Source organism: Primulina tabacum, chromosome 14 (genome assembly GCF_025594145.1).
Source record: "Primulina tabacum isolate GXHZ01 chromosome 14, ASM2559414v2, whole genome shotgun sequence".
Classification (NCBI taxonomy): domain Eukaryota; kingdom Viridiplantae; phylum Streptophyta; class Magnoliopsida; order Lamiales; family Gesneriaceae; genus Primulina; species Primulina tabacum.
Window position 1 is genome coordinate 671,766 of NC_134563.1, and position 16,976 is coordinate 688,741.

Consider the following 16,976-nt stretch of genomic DNA (forward strand, 5'->3'; position numbering starts at 1 on the left):
AGATGAAATTTTTTATTCTCTCATGTGAAATGTGAAATGGGCTGAGAAATAGTAAAAGTAACGATCGAATGTGCAAGAATATTTATCAAGATTAGGTCTCTTGCGAGACGGTCTCACATCGTGAGACGGTTCAATCCTACCGATATTCACAAAAAAAATAATATTTTTAGCATAAAAATTAATATTTTTTAATGAATAACCAAAATAAAATATATGTTTCACAAAATACGATTTATGAGATTTTATCACACAAATTTTTATCATTTATCTATCGTGGAACATGACTAAGGTTATGTTACTTTGAAAATCAAATATAATTATGATATCTTAAAATAAAAGTTTTTAGATGATAAGACTGTATCCCTATAGTTGCCATAAAATAATAACAGAGATATTTAATTTCTATTTTTCGGTATTTGTATTTGATACAAAATGTATATATCAAATAAACTAAATTAAAAGGGGATGGTAAAGCTTTAAAAAGGTGGCTTTCTCACCCCTTTCCTCCATTGTCGTCTTCTTCCCTCTTTCCATTTGGTCCCGAGTCAGCCACCATTCTGCGCACCCAGAATAAAGATTACCCACAAGTCTTCCCCTCTCACCTTTTCAACACTCATTTGCGCACTTTATTCCTCCAATCATGTCTTCTCCAGTCAAAAATGGTGTGTTCTTCATTTATCTATTACTTCTTTTTCTTTTTTACCGACTTAAATTTTAGCTCAGAACTATTATCTTCGTTCTTGTGGATCTGGGATTCTCGAAATCCCATTAATAAATCATGGGAATTTTATTTAATCCAAGATTCTTTGGAAGTGGGCTTGAGTTGATCGAAAAAATTGTACCTTTTGTCCTCGATTCGTGTGTGGTTTCCATTTAAATTATTTACCAAGTTAGTAGCTGCTGGTCTGTAGATAAAGCTCGGTACTAACTAGCTGGATGCAGCGAAGAATCTGATTCAAGTGTTTCTTGACGTAATACTCGAGGGAAAAAATTGTAGTTGATATATTAACTCGTATTTAGATGCTACAGAATAGAGGAACATGGCCTTCTTATTATTATTTTTTTTTTTTGTATTTGGGAGGAGGTTCTTGTGATCAAGTACACGCATCCATGAATTACTATTGAAATTGAATTTTGTTTTTTCTGATTTTCTGCGAGTAATTTGTCTATTCTGTTAAATGCTTCTCAAAGATTTGGTTTGTGGGAAGTTGTATAGAGTTGAAACACGTACATGAATCTTTCTAATATTTGTTATTGATATAGCCGATGATGGAAACTTGGAGAAAGGTATATCCAGTCCAACATCAAGCCAAAACCCATTGGATGAGCCATCACCGTCACCATCACCGTCCTCGTCTACTGCACCCGCTCTGGTTCTATCAAATTCAGGGAAGCGAATTGACCAATCAGGCAAAAAGAAATACGTAAAACAGGTGACTGGTCGTCATAATGATACCGAGTTGCATTTGGCAGCTCAAAGAGGTGATCTTGTCGCAGTGAAGCAGATACTAGATGATATTAATTCTCAAATGGTGAGGACTCTAAGTGGGGCAGATTTTGACGTGGAGGTTGCGGAAATTAGGGCATCAGTTGTAAATGAGGTGAATGAGTTGGGAGAGACAGTGTTATTCACAGCAGCTGACAAAGGACACATTAATGTGGTTAAGGAGCTTCTCAAGTTCTCGAATAAGGAAACACTTACTAAGAAGAACAGATCATTATTTGATCCTCTGCATATAGCTGCAAGTCAAGGACACCATGGTGATGGTCTCATTTTACTTGAAAAATTATTGCATTTATCTGTCTTATGCTTTCTTCTTTAGTTGTTATTTATATTTTAAGTATAATGAAACTCATGTAACAAGAATTCTAGTGAACTTTAGGCATTGTCCAATGCTTTTGGACCCCGTATAATTATCTTTTTCAGAAAAATCAACGATTGAGTTTTTAATGAATTTAAGTTTGAGATAGATTACTGTCATCTAATTATTATTTTATCATGTGATATCCCATCCCACCTTAGTTTGGTGCCCAATAGGCTGACGCCCTACTGTGTTGATAGTCCTTTTCCTTAACGTGTTCTTGCAGTTTATTTACAGATCTCAATATGTCATGTTCTGATTGTTTGCCAAACAAAAAAGCAGCCAAGCATCAAAATTGCGAACCTAAGCTTTGAATTTTTCAATGATCTTTCAGTCTTGTCCAAGTTTTCATCTGTTATTATGCATAATTTTATTCTTTGAGATTTTATTTCGGCATATGGTAGATTTATTTTTGTGCCTTGCATTGATTTGCTTCTCTTTATCGCAGAGATTGTGCAAGTGCTGTTAGATCATGATCCTAGCTTAATTAAAACAATTGGTCCTGCAAATGCAACTCCTCTAGTAACTGCGGCTTCAAGAGGCCATACTGCTGTGGTTAACGAACTATTATCAAAGGATTGTGGCTTGCTAGAAATTTCTAGATCAAATGGAAAAAATGCATTACACTTTGCAGCCAGACCAGGGCATGTTGACATTGTTAAGGCATTGCTAGAGAAAGATTCACAATTGGCTCGAAGGACAGACAAAAAGGGACAAACAGCATTACATATGGCTGTGAAAGGGGTTAGCTGTGAAGTTGTGAAATTACTTCTAGATGCTGATGCAGCTATTGTTATGTTACCTGACAAATCTGGAAATACGGCTTTACATGTGGCTACTAGGAAAAAGAGACCAAAGGTATACTATGAATTATCTCCCACTTTAACATTTACCATAAAAAAAGATTTATTTTTGTTTTCACTCTTCCAGTTAGTATGATTAATACAAGCCATTCTTTATGAGTTTAAGATGCTAGATGCATATGGTATTGTTAAGATATACCATCCTATTCTTCTGGATTTTAGAAAGATCCTTAAATGAATTTTTAATCTGTTGCAAAATTAAATTTACTCTTTTTGAGACACGATCATCTATGAAGAAATGCCTCCCACATCCGGAACTCATATTTCTCATTGTTGCTGTGGCAAGTTATTGCAATATTATTTCTCACTCATTGTACTGGAAACTTTACTATTTTTCTAAAGACTTGTAAGCTTTTTTAAGTCTCCATATAAATGTCATTGTTTTATAACTTTGCTTGTTTGGTTTCTGACGTATCGTTTTTTTTATAATTCGAATTGTCTCTGATTATACTCTACTACTTAAGCATGCTTCTGTGTGCACCTCCTAAATTTTATATTTGATTGATGTATTTATATTTGCTTTGGTGATTCTTAATTCCCTGCAGATAGTTAATGAATTATTACGTCTACCTGACACCAATGTGAATGCACTAACACGAGACCACAAGACTGCTCTAGACATTGCTGAAGATCTTCCCCTTTCCGAAGAATCCTCCGAGTTAAAGGCATGCCTATGTCATTACGGAGCTGTGCGAGCCAACGAATTGAATCAACCCAGAGATGAGCTACGCAAAACCGTCTCCCAAATCAAAAAAGATGTTCACATTCAGCTCGAACAAACAAAGAGAACAAATAAAAATGTCCACGGAATTGCAAAAGAGCTTCGAAAACTACACCGAGAAGGTATAAATAATGCCACCAACTCGGTGACTGTGGTAGCTGTGCTCTTCGCGACGGTTGCCTTTGCGGCCATTTTTACAGTGCCTGGTGGGGACGAAAATAATGGAATGGCAGTGGTTGTGAGCAGTATTTCCTTTAAAATCTTCTTTATTTTCAATGCCATTGCACTTTTTACGTCCTTGGCTGTTGTTGTGGTTCAAATAACTCTTGTTAGAGGTGAGACGAAGGCTGAAAGACGTGTAGTAGAAGTTATCAACAAACTCATGTGGTTGGCTTCCGTGTGCACGTCAGTGGCTTTTATGTCGTCTTCTTATATAGTGGTTGGCCGTAAACATGAGTGGGCTGCTATACTGGTTACACTTGTTGGAGGAATTATAATGGCTGGGGTTCTTGGAACAATGACTTATTATGTGGTGAGGTCCAAGAGAATACGATCCATGAGGAAGAAGGAGAAATGTGGTCGGAGTGGCTCCAACTCATGGCATCAGTCAGAATTTTCTAATTCGGATATCGAGGCATATTACGCACTCTGATGAATGAAAATGAGGTAGCTGACGCGAGAATGGATGAATCTCTTAGTAGTAAAGATATGTAATCATGGAACCTGGGCAGGTTTCAATGAGTTGGCTTCTTTCTATATAATTGTGTCTGAACTATGGAGGGATCTATATATACATATGCGTATCTTGGTTAAAGGGATTTTAGTTAATATTGTGTTTGTATCGCTTTCAGTTTGATATTATGGATTGCAAGCTCTGCCTGGTAAACAAAATATGGCTCATATCATGGAATCCTAAAAATATATCTTCGGAGAAGCAAATTACCATGTTCACATTTATAAGAAATCCTTTTTGAAAAAACATGTGGATAAACGTTCAGTTTGTCTCACTTGATGAGAGTGGGATTATGATGCTCCTGAGATCGACACATCTGGGCAGACTGAAGCTCATCTCTTAAATTGGCCTAGTCTGTTAAGGGTTAGGCCTCTTTATTAACCAGCGGTCTGAAAAGACCGAGCCGAAAGTCTCTTCCAAAAGAAGCCGAGCTCAAGAACATATAAAAAAAGGGTCAGGACCATGAAAATTATGACAAGCCCGAGCCTTTGGACTGTTCCCTAAGGGTCCGAGTCCACTAATGGGGTCGGAAAGTCCGAGTTCTAACGCAGTCAGGGAATATGAAGACATTTTCTTCGATAAGTAAGAGGTCTCGATAAATACAAGATTCGATCAAATCTCATCGAGATAGGGCAAGAGTCCTAGCCGCCATCAAAAGTCCTAATTATCGTGGTTTTTGAGTCCTACCTCATTATGTCTCTTTTCTCAAGTAGAGGTCTATCTTAATAAGAATTCTACTCCATTAAGGCAGCTAATCTCTTTTGCCTCTATGAATACCAGGTATTGGCCTACAATTTTATTTGCTTGCATTCTCTTGCTTATTTATTACTATTATATCTTACTGTTAAGTTTGCTCTTCAGACTGACTTAAGCATCGAAGAGATCATGTCGGAAAACACTTTGACGCCCCCTAACCCTGTTATTGTTTGTAGCAGAACCCAGAACACCAACCCGATCCACTCCGCTGCGAAGATTTGAAGACCTGCTATTCAGACTGAACCCAAGGTAAAATTTTGGTATCATTAGATTACATGCCACATACCTTCTCATATGTCGTTCCATATATTGTTTACTTAAATCTGAACATGAGTCATCCCTCATTAATTTAAAAAATTAAAAAATAATAAGTGGATCGACACACATACCCACTTATTTTATTTTATTTTTAAAAACTAAATCAATGTATATTTAAATAAATAAAATGTTTAGTTTAAAAAAGTAAAAAATACAAAATCAAAAATTTTATATACGCAAATTCAAGAATGTCCATATTCCAATTATTATTATTGTTATTGTTATTATTATTATTTATTAAGCATATTACTAGTAATAATTAAAAAATAATAATTAATGGATACTATTGGAACATTTAGTTTTGGTGATTGGTAAAAAGATTCCAACTAAATTCAACCAAGAAACTGAAATCAATAACATAATTGATCGCAAGTCCAAACTGATATCCAGCATAAAAATCAACTTACCAGACTGATTAAGGATTTATTGATTTAACTCAACCGACATGCTATTACTTTAAACAAGATCGTTACAAGGATCTACTGATCAGTGATTAAGGATCAGAACATAAAATAATATTTTTCCTAACAATTATTGCTAAGGATCATAGTGACAGTCTCTGTCGTCAACTGATACCAGAAAAGATGATGACTCAGCAGTCATGAACGAATTTTCCAGTCATGAACAAATATCTTTTGTACAAGTTACCATTGAAGATTGAGATTATATATAAGACCAGTTGAACCATCCAGCAATCATGTGATACAACAAAAAAAAAAGAAGCCAATTCTCCTTGCAAAAAAATATTACAAGAAGTCTAATTAAAGAAAAAGCATAAACTGATTCGTTATTTATTTGATCATATTCGTGCACATAATTATTCTATTTAGTTCGTATAAGCTATGAGCAAAGAACTTTACGGCTCTAAGTTTTTCAGTTTCAGTTTCACTAAGTGTTTCAGTAGGCAGTGTTAAGTCCTACTGAAGTGGATAATTTAAAATCACTTGTAATTATCAAAGTCTTTTAATACAAACATTCCTTGAGGAAGAAGGGATGATATATGAATATTGAAATCTCAGAACATTCATAAACATTCATGCATCCATTTATCATTTAGTTTATTTACTCTTAACCACCCAACTGAATAGCACTTTGTTCAAACCAGTTTCAGTAAGCCTTCTTCTGCACAGTTCATACTGATCGGCTTGATGCGAACTCTACTAATAAGAAAATAGTTTCAGCATTGTTAACACAATCGAAACAATTCGAAGAAAATTTATTCACTCCCTCTAAATTTATAATTTCTATCCCTGACAAGTAAAATCAGAGCGGTTCATTCTTGTCTCTTGTCTCTGAACAAAATATTCATCATGGCATCATTCAGTAAGATTTCAATGTTCTCCAAAGAAGACTTTGATGATTGAAAGATCTGAATGCAGGTTCACTTAACTGCTCAAGACGATGATATGTGGTTCGTCATCATAGTTTGACCAATGAGGATACTGAAGTCAAATACAGTTGTAGTCATCACTGAAAGTGCTCCTCAAATGCTAGAAAAACCAAGAAGTGAGTAGACAAATGCTGATAATAAGAAGAAAATCTTGACGATGTGGTCAAATACATCCTATACAAAACTCTCGGCAAAAACACATTCAGCAAGATCAAAATGTGCAAAACTGCCAAAGAATGTGAAGGAAATGAGCAGATCAAAGAAAATAAACTATCAGTAGCCATATAGAAATTTGACAATATTAAAATGAAGACTGGAGAATCTATGTCCGACTTTGATGAAAGAGTCAGTGGAATCATAATAGAACTCAGTGCACTTGGAAAATTGCACATCAACCGAGAAGTAATACTCAAGGTGATGAGAGGATTACCGAAAGAATGGGATGTCAAGATTATAGATATACGTGAATCAAAAGATTTGAACAAAATGGAGCTACATTTATTTGCACACTTGAAAGCCTATGAATTTGAATTGTAAATAAAGGAAGATGATCAACCTACCTCTCAGATGACTAAAGCTCTAACTGCTGTGAAACTGGAACAATTATTTTCAAATGAAAAGTTAGCTGAAAACAATTAAGTAGTGATGCTATGTCACTATTTATAAAATAGTTCTGGAAATTTCTAAGGAAAAATGAAGGAAACTTTCAAAAACTCCACTCGTAGATCTTATCAAAAGAGGGAGTCAACTGATGACTCAAATGTCTGTTTCAACTGTGGCAAAATTGGTCACTTCATAGTAGAATGCCCTAAACCAAGGAAGGATGGCATGAGTTTATCTGAAAAGGGCAATAGATCTTTTGACAAAAGAAGGTCCAAGGATGAAACGAAATTCTCTAAGAAAATGCATGATCAAAAGGCGATGGTAGTTGAAGAAAACAAGTCAAAATTGGTTGATTCGGACTTTGGATCATCTGAATCAGAAGACGCAAGTAGCTCCAATGATGATGTAAAAGTGAAATGCTTAATGGCAAATGATGCTGAGCTGGAATCTACTGGTGAACATATATTTGACTTCAGCTCAACTGATTTTTCACCAAAGGACTTTGTCAACGCACTTTATGATATGGTCAATGATTACCAAAGATTTTCTCAATCATTCGAGAAAATTAAAGCTAAGCAAAATGACTTGCCAGACAACACGACTGACACTGACTGGGAACAGTCGAGTGAAATGTTGACTCAAACGGCAGAGATTGCTAAATTGAAAATTGAGAATGAAAGGATACATGATGAGAACCAGAAGGTTAAAAGTAAAATTATGAAGCTAACTGAACTAGTTTTATCCTGGAACAAGTCTTCAGTTACTTTAACTGAAATGCAAGAGTTGCAGAAACATGTTGGAGACAAAACAGTTCTCGGTTTCGGCAACAAGGAAAACATTCCTGAAACTAGTTCTCAACCAAAAATGAATGTATGCAAAGGGAAATATATTCATTTTGTAAGATCCAACATGGTACATGAACCTCAAGAACTCATTCATCAAGTTGGAAAGCTTATTGATGATATGAACAAAAATAGAAAATTTGGTATTGGATACATACCCTAGAGTTCTAATACTAAGACAAAATGGATTCAAACCAGTTCAGCCAAGCATAACTCAATGGAGAAAAAAATTATTTTAACTACAAACTTGTTCAGAAACGGTATAGGCTAGTCAATGAAGTTGGGAAAGGTAAAAAGCACATGATCTCTACTTCATACAAAAACATAACACGTGTATATTCAACCTATTTGGAACACAACCAGTGGAAGGACAATTAAACTGATCCAAGTTTTAGTTCCAAAAGGATTAATCTCGTCTGGACCCAAATAAATATGAGTACCAAAATTATTATTCATTTGTGATTGCAGGATATCAAAACTGAACCAGTTAAGAAGTCAGTCTCATACCTGGACAGTGGATGTTCAAGACACATGACTGGAGAAGCTAAACTGCTAGATGATCTGATTCAGTATACTGGACCTAAAATTATATTTGGAGATTCGTCTCAAGGTAGAACTGTGGGTAAGGCTAAGTTTGTCCATTATTATCATTGAAAATATATTAGTCATTGAAAATCTTAAATATAACTTAATTAATATAAGTCAGTTATGTGACAATGACTATTCAGTTGAGTTCAATAATCACAATTTTACTTTCTAAAATATTTTTGAATGCATTATAATGACATGTGACAAATGTGGTAACACATACAAAGTCAATTGGAATGCTCAACTGAATGAACCAGTATGCTTCCCAGCATCCAACTCATCAATGAAATGGTTGTGACACAAAAGGTTAAATCATTTAAATTTCAAAGCCATTGCGAACCTGAGCAAAAATGATGTGGTCAAAGGTCTGCCCAAAATTGAATTTTCTAAAGACAAAGTTTGTCTAGCTTGTCAGTTTGGAAAGCAAGTTAGGCCGTCTTTTAAAAACAAAGAATGTAACTCATCAACCCGAAACTTAAAAATGTTGCATTTGGACTTGTTTGGTCCTATTCTAGTCATAAGTTTAGGAAGAATGAAATACACACTAGTTATTGTCGATGATTTCTAAAGATTCACGTGGGTCATCTTTTTAAGATCGAAAGACCAAACTGTTATTCAATTATCAAAATTTTTCAAAAGAACTTTAAATGAAAAATCAAAAGAAATTGACAAAATCAGGTCTGGCAGAGGAACTGAATTTGTTAATCAAACCTCTTCTGTATTTTTAGAAAATCATGGAGTCAGGCATGAGTTCTCAACATCTAGAACATCTCAGGAAAATGGAGTTGTTGAGAGAAGGAATAGAACCCTTAAAGATGCTACTAGAATAATGTTTGCTGATTCTTATATTTTTCAAAGATTTTGGGCCAAAACAGTGAATACAACATGCTATAATCAGAACATATCAATGATTAACAAGAAACATGGCAAGATACCCTATGAGATCTGGCATGACAAGCAATCCATGTTATCCTACCTCGAAAATTTTGGTTGCAAATGCTTTATTCATAATAATGATAAAAATCATATGACTGCTTTTGATGTTAAGACAAATGCGGGTATATTTTTTGGTTATTCATCAATTAGCAAAGCTTATCGTGTATTCAACAAATGAACACTAAAAGTTGAAGAATCTGTGCATATTGTATTTGATGAAACAGTGTCGACTGAACAACCAAATGATACAACGAAACTAACCAATCGATTTGAAGAAATCAGTCTGGAAGATGAAAGCGAGGACGAAACTCCAATGATCAAAAAACACTTCAATCTCCAGAACCTGAGATATTTGTTGAACCAATTGGACAAAATGATGCTTCAGTTGATCAGTTTGTTGAAACAAAGGGACAATGAGATTCAAAGTGATGTCAACCCAACTGATGACAATCCAGCTGAGGTCAACCCAATTGATTCGGTTCCACGAGACATTTTGAATACTATACTATAGGTGGAACAAGAATAATCCTCTCGGCTTGGTAATAGGTAACCCATCTACCCCCATAAGAATCAGTGGCAGATGATTAATCAATTTCTACATGCTACTTTTATTTCTAATATCGATCCCCAAAAAGATTGATGAAGCTTTAATGGAAAGTATCTGGATTGAAGCTATGAAAGAAAATCTCAATAAGTTTACTAGAAATCTTGTTTGGGACTTAGTTCCAAGACCTTCTCATAAATTAATTATAGGTACAAAATAGGTCTACAGGAACAAACTGAATGAAGATGGAACTGTAGCGAGAAATAAAACAAGACTAGTGGCTTAACGATTCAGGCAAGAAGAAAGAATTGATTATGATGAAACTTATACACCGGTAGCCAGACTAGAAGTAATCAGGATGTTTCTTGCATATGCCTCTTGAAAGAATTTCAAAGTATATCGAATGGACGTGAAGAGTGCATTCTTGAATGGACTATTACAAGATAAAATCTATGTTGAACAACCACCTGGTTTTATCAATAATTTATTATCTGATCATGTATATCGATTAAACAAGAATTTATATGGTTTAAAACAAGCTTCAAGAGCTTGGTATGAAACATTGACTGAATTTCTAGTTAATCATAGCTTCATTATAGGCACTATTGATAAAACTCTGTTTAAATTTATCAAAGAAGATCAAATTTATCAAAGAAGATCATACACTATTAGTAGAAATATATGTTGGTGATATCATTTTTGGATCAGCTAACCTCAATATGTGCAATAGTTTTGCTAAACTGATGCATGAAAAGTTTGAAATGAGCATGATGTGTGAACTAAGCTTCTTTCTATAACATCAAGTCAAGCAGTTGGATACTGGAATCTTTGTCAGTCACGCAAAGTACACCAAAAAACTACTCAAAAAATTTGGAATGTAGTCGTGTTCAGCTACAGCAACACCCATGAGTTCTTCGGTTAAGCTTGATAAAGATGAAGTGAGAATATTAGTAGATGTAAAAATGTATCGAGGTTTGATATGTTCATTATTATACTTAATTGCCAATAGACCTAACACTTTATTTGCAGTTTGTATGTGTACACGTTTTCAGTCTAATCCAAAACAATCTAATTACTCATCTGCTAAAAGAATACTTAAATATCTTAAAGGGATACAAAATGTTGGTTTACGGTATGCAAAGGACTCATCCTTCAATCTAGTTGACTGACTCGCTATTTAAAGCGAATTATTGAACTTGAGTTTCAGATCTTATTTTTTGCATGTAGTCTTCCTATTTTATTAATAAGATATGTGTCTAAATTCAATAAAAATAATAATAATGAAAATAAAATAAAATAAAAGCAACTGGACATGATCGCAACTTGGATGCTGCTATTAGTGACAGATTGATGGTGACGTTTTCTCTTAATTTTGTAAAACTTCATCATCTACCTTATTTTTAAAATTAATTTTAAAAAAAAACCCCGAAAAATAGCAATTTTTTTTAAAATGATAAGTATGTGTTTTATTTTATAATGTAGATATATTTTTATGAGGCTGAAATATCCCAATGCAAACCTTTTCTCGTACGTATAATATTTTTTTCCTGAATCATTTTCGTAACCAACTCCAACTAGCTTGTTTGTTATTTTGTGTCTTTTTCATCAGTATTTACCATGGTGGTCAATCCAAGCAAGAATGCGTCGCGAGAATTTTTTAAAAGAAACGAAGAAAAGCTACTATATCTGAGTGATTATTTGATCACCTTCTTCGTATGTTATTCCCTGTGAAATAAATGCCAAATATTCATACTGTAAAATTAAATTCCCGGAACAGAAAAGTATTGTTGGTGTACTGTGGTATAAATTTAACCATTTAATACTCCATCAATTACATAAATTATTTGATTACATTGGAAATCAAATTTTGGCATCGGCCAATGGTTGCCGTAAAACTTGAGATTAATAATTGTTAGCTAGTGTTGGTTATAGTGTTGGTTAGTAAGCCTTGGGTCAATACAATAAACGTGTTTTCTCATATTACGTTTCTTATAGGTGTTCAATTACTATAAATAGCTATTGATTGTCTTTGTAAACGGTTAATGAATGAATAAAGAAGAATTCTCATAATCATTTCTTCCGCACTTTATCATAGTATCAGAGCCAGACGAAATTGGGATCTAGCTTGCAATTGAAGGATTTCCGAAGCACAGCAGCTTGATTCAAGTCAGATTTGTGCGTCGTTGTTAACATGTATTAGAATTGTTCTACCTAATTTCATGATGGCAACAACTTCCAATACTTTCAATGATCCGCTATTCTTGCATTCCTCGGATATGCCGGGAATGAATTTGGTGAATGATCAATTACTTGGAGTTGAGAATTATGGAATCTGGAGTCGAGCTATGCTTATTGCGTTAAGAGCTAAAAATAAAATCAGCTTCATTGATGGCTCTTATCCGCGACCAGAACTAGGGCATGTCTCTTTGAATCAGTGGGAACGTTGCAATGCTCTAGTTCTCTCCTGGATTATGAATACGGTATCTAAAGAGATTTTTGGAGGCATTGTATACTCTACAGATTTGAAAGAGCAATTTGACAAAGTAAATGGATCACGAATTTTCTCTCTTCATCGTGATATCAGTCGACTAGTTCAAGGGAATAACACTATCTCTGTTTATTACTCCAAACTTAAACACCTTTGGGATGAGTATGCGTCATTAGTCACTCTTCCTTCTTGTGCGTGCGACACCGCAAGGCAATACTTGAAGCATGAACAACAACAGAGATTGCTTCAATTTCTTATCGGCTTGAATGATAGCTACATGCCAATTCGTAGCCAAATCCTTATGATGACTCCACTTCCAACTGTTGGCCAAGCATTCTCTATTCTGTCCCAAGAAGAAACACATCGGTCTCTGGTTTCAATGGACACACAACCAGCCTCTGTATTCTACACATCACAACATAAATACGAGGAGCCAAAGAAAACTCAGAATCAGAATTTCTCTCATAATTACTGTGAGTATTGCCACTGGACAGGACACACTAAAGCAACTTGTTACAAATTGGTTGGCTATCCTCCGGGACATCGCTTATATGGACAGCCACCTCGTACTGATAATAAAAGGAATTTTAAAAGTTTTGGCAAGCCTAAATAACCAGCTGTGGCCGTAAATCTAGCAGCAGATTGTAAATCTAAGGAAGCTGAACCAGCTGCTGCCAAGCCTTCTGTTCCAGTCTTTACTTCAGCACAATATGCAGAGATCTTGAAGTTGTTGGGGACCACTGCGGTTCCCACATCAACGGATCCAGTTGCTAATATGGCAGGTAACATGCTTTTGCCGTTTCGTGATGATTGGATTATCGATACTGGTGCAAATGAACATATGACAGGGTGTTCTTCTATCTTGCAACATACTAAATCCATGTCAGATTCCTCTAGCTCTGTTGGATTGCCAAATGGTAACAAGCTTCCCATAAGTCATATTGGATCAGTTACCATTTCACCACACATTACCTTATCTAATGTGCTTTGTGTGCCTCATTTCCAATTTAACCTTTTATCCGTTTCTAAGTTTACCAAGACTCATAATTGCCTTGTCACATTCTACCCGCGTGTTTGTCTATTTCAGGACCTAACGAATGGGAAGATAATTGGGATTGGTAAAGAAAAAAATGGACTATATCACCTCACCAGTCATTCTTTCCAGCAATCAAGTACAGTTCCCAATAAGAGTTCACCCTCATCTTTTGAATCTCGCTGTAATACTTTACAATTTCAACATGCTCTTGTTGTTTCTAAAAGTTCTGTTGAATGTGATGTTTGGCATAAAAGATTGGGCCACATGTCCCTCTCTAGAATGTCTTTATTACCATTCTTGTCAAAGGATATTTCTTAACCACATTGTGCAGTTTGTCCACAATCGAAACAAACAAGGTTAGATTTTCCCAAAGTAAGTGTATCCAAGTCTTTGCATCCATTTCAGCTTATACATGTTAAAATTTGGGGTCCCTTCCATACACCTACTTATAATGGAGAGAAGTACTTCTTAACTATTGTTGATGACTTTTCTCGGGGAACTTGGGCATTTCTTATGCATTCTAAGATTGATGTGTTTCGATTGCTCAAGCAATTTTTTGCTTTAGTCACACGTCAGTTTTCTGCTCAAGTTAAGTCAATCCGCACTGATAATGCTACTGATTTTTTTAAAGTCGAATGTCGTGATTTTTTCTCTTCACTTGGTGTGATTCATTACAGCTCTTGCCCATATACACCTCAACAAATTGGGGTTGTTGAAAGAAAACACAGACACATTCTTAACATTGCTAGAGCATTACGATTTCAATCTTCTCTTCCCCTTAAATTTTGGGGAGATTGTGTGTTGACTGCTGTTTATCTTATAAACCGAACACCAAGCCCACTGTTGTGCAATAAGACACCTTTTGAGTCCTTGTTTCATAAAGTTCCCTCTTACAATCATTTAAAAACACTTGGTTGTCTTTGTTATGTTACCTCTCCTCATATTGATCATAAATTCTCTGGCCGTGCCTCTGCTTGTGTTTTTCTGGGTTATTCCAATGTCCAAAAGGGTTATAAGGTGATGAAGCTTGAAAATCATAAGCTGATTACATCAAGGGATATTATTTTTCATGAAAACATCTTTCCCTTTGCTCAAGCGACTCCCTTTATTCCTCCTTTTCCTTTTCATCCTGCTAATTCAGATTCTTTTGAATGTCCTTCACTTGCTTCTGATCCTTCTGAATTACCTTTGCATGATCCCACTGCTTTCCCTCCTCTGCGTCGATCTTCTAGAACCAGTGTCCCTCCTCGTTGGACTCATGATTTTTCTTGTCCCACTCTTTCCCAGAGTCATTATTCTCATTGTGCTTATCCTCTATCTCGTCATCTGTCTTATTCCAAATTTTCTCCCCCATATCAACATTTTGTGGCTGCCATTTCTTCTATCCATGAACCTCGTTCATATCATGAGGCAATTCAGGATCCTAGATGGAAAAATGCCATGGATTTGGAACTTGCTGCCTTGGAATCAAACCACACTTGGGATGTGGTTGCTCTTCCACCAAATATTAAACCCGTTGGCTGTCGTTGGGTATACAAAATTAATTATAATGCCGATGGATCAGTGGATAAATTCAAAGCACGCTTAGTTGCGAAAGGTTATACTCAGCAACCGGGTATTGACTTCCACGATATCTTTTCTCCCACAGCTAAGATTGTCACTATCCGCTGTTTGTTGAGTTTAACAGCTGTATATCATTGGCCTGTTACACAAATGGATGTGGCCAACGCTTTTCTTCAAGGTGATCTCGATGAAGAGATATTTATGACTCTTCCCCTTGGTTATCATATTCAAGACAAACGACAGGCGTGTCGATTGCGTAAGTCGTTGTATGGACTTAAGCAAGCCTCTCGCCAATGGAATATCAAATTCGCTGGTATCATGGGTATTGCAGGTTACACTCAATCGCAGCATGATCATTCCTTATTTGTTCGAAAAGACTCTGACCAGCTTACTATTCTTGTGGTCTATGTAGACGACATAATTATTACTGGAAGTAATGCCAAAATGATCTCTGATTTAAAAGATTTTCTGCATTCTCAATTGCAAATCCGTGATCTTGGGAGATTGAAGTATTTTTTGGGCATTGAATTTGCTCGTTCTCGTGATGGCATTTTTCTCAATCAAAGGAAATATGCTCTTGAGCTTATTCAGGATGTTTGTGTTTACGGCAGCAAGTCTTTTGCCACTCCCATGGAGCAACACAAGAAGTTCACCACAGTGGAATTAGATTCCATTATCACTCAAACTTCTGATGTTCAACTAGATGATCCCTTACTGCCAGATAGAGATGCTTATCAACGATTGATCGGTCGATTGGTTTATCTTACCATCACACGGCCTGACATTTGTTATGTTGTGCAGCATCTCAGTCAATTTATGCATTCTCCAAAGAAATCCCATATGGATATTGTTGTTAGAGTGGTGAAATACCTCAAAAACTCTCCTGGTTTGGGTATCTTGTTGCCTTCCCAAAATTCATTAACACTTTTTGCGTACTGCGACTCTGATTGGGCTTCTTGTCCTATGTCTCGACGTTCATTAACTGGTTTTTGTATTAAACTTGGTGGCTCCTTGTTGTCTTGGCGCACCAAGAAACAGAATACCGTGTCCAGATCTTCTGCTGAGGCTGAATATCGGGCCATGGCCACTACCGCTTGTGAGGTTGTTTGGATCCATGGTCTTCTCCGTGATATGGGTCTTTCCTTGTCCAGTCCAACACATCTATTCTGTGATAATAAGGCTGCACTCCATATAGCTGCGAACCCGATGTATCACGAGCGTACTAAGCACATTGAGATTGACTGTCATTTGATTCGAGAGAAAATTAAACTGGGGATTATTCAACCAGTTCACATCTCTACTGATCATCAACTCGCTGACGTCTTCACCAAGAGTTTGGGCAGAGAGCAACATGCATTTTTATTGTCCAAGCTTGGTCTTGGCAATCTATACCAAGCTTGCGGGGGGTGTGTTAGCTAGTGTTGGTTATAGTGTTGGTTAGTAAGCCTTGGGTCAATACAATAAACGAGTTTTCTCATATTACTTTTCTTATAGGTGTTCAATTACTATAAATAGCTATTGATTGTCTTTGTAAACGGTTAATGAATGAATAAAGAAGAATTCTCAGAATCATTTCTTCCGCACTTTATCAATAATTTATAATGTGGCAGAAATCTGTCTTCCATGGCTGAAAAAGATGAATACGCACGAGAGTTGCTAGTGTTTCAACAAATTCTTATATCTTCGCTTGTGTTTATCACTATTGTGTCATGTTTCTGCGTGAAGCTTTTATC

General features: G+C 35.8%; 1 protein-coding gene across 1 annotated transcript; it reads left to right on the forward strand.

Annotated features, from left to right (window-relative positions):
* The first annotated feature begins 464 nt into the window (after positions 1-464).
* On the forward strand, positions 465-4,274 carry LOC142524114 (ankyrin repeat-containing protein ITN1). Its single transcript, XM_075627876.1, has 4 exons — positions 465-662; positions 1,264-1,761; positions 2,311-2,720; positions 3,271-4,274. The coding sequence occupies exons 1-4, from the start codon at positions 641-643 to the stop codon at positions 4,096-4,098; spliced, it is 1,758 nt and encodes a 585-aa protein (XP_075483991.1). The 5' UTR covers positions 465-640; the 3' UTR covers positions 4,099-4,274.
* Positions 4,275-16,976: the final 12,702 nt, after the last annotated feature.

Excerpts from the sequence above, each read along its gene's own strand:
- LOC142524114 (XM_075627876.1), top strand. The coding sequence starts at position 641 with ATGTCTTCTCCAGTCAAAAATG. Across the intron at positions 1,762-2,310 it reads TGCAAGTCAAGGACACCATG|AGATTGTGCAAGTGCTGTTA; the intron begins GTGATGGTCTCA and ends TCTTTATCGCAG. Across the intron at positions 2,721-3,270 it reads CTAGGAAAAAGAGACCAAAG|ATAGTTAATGAATTATTACG; the intron begins GTATACTATGAA and ends AATTCCCTGCAG.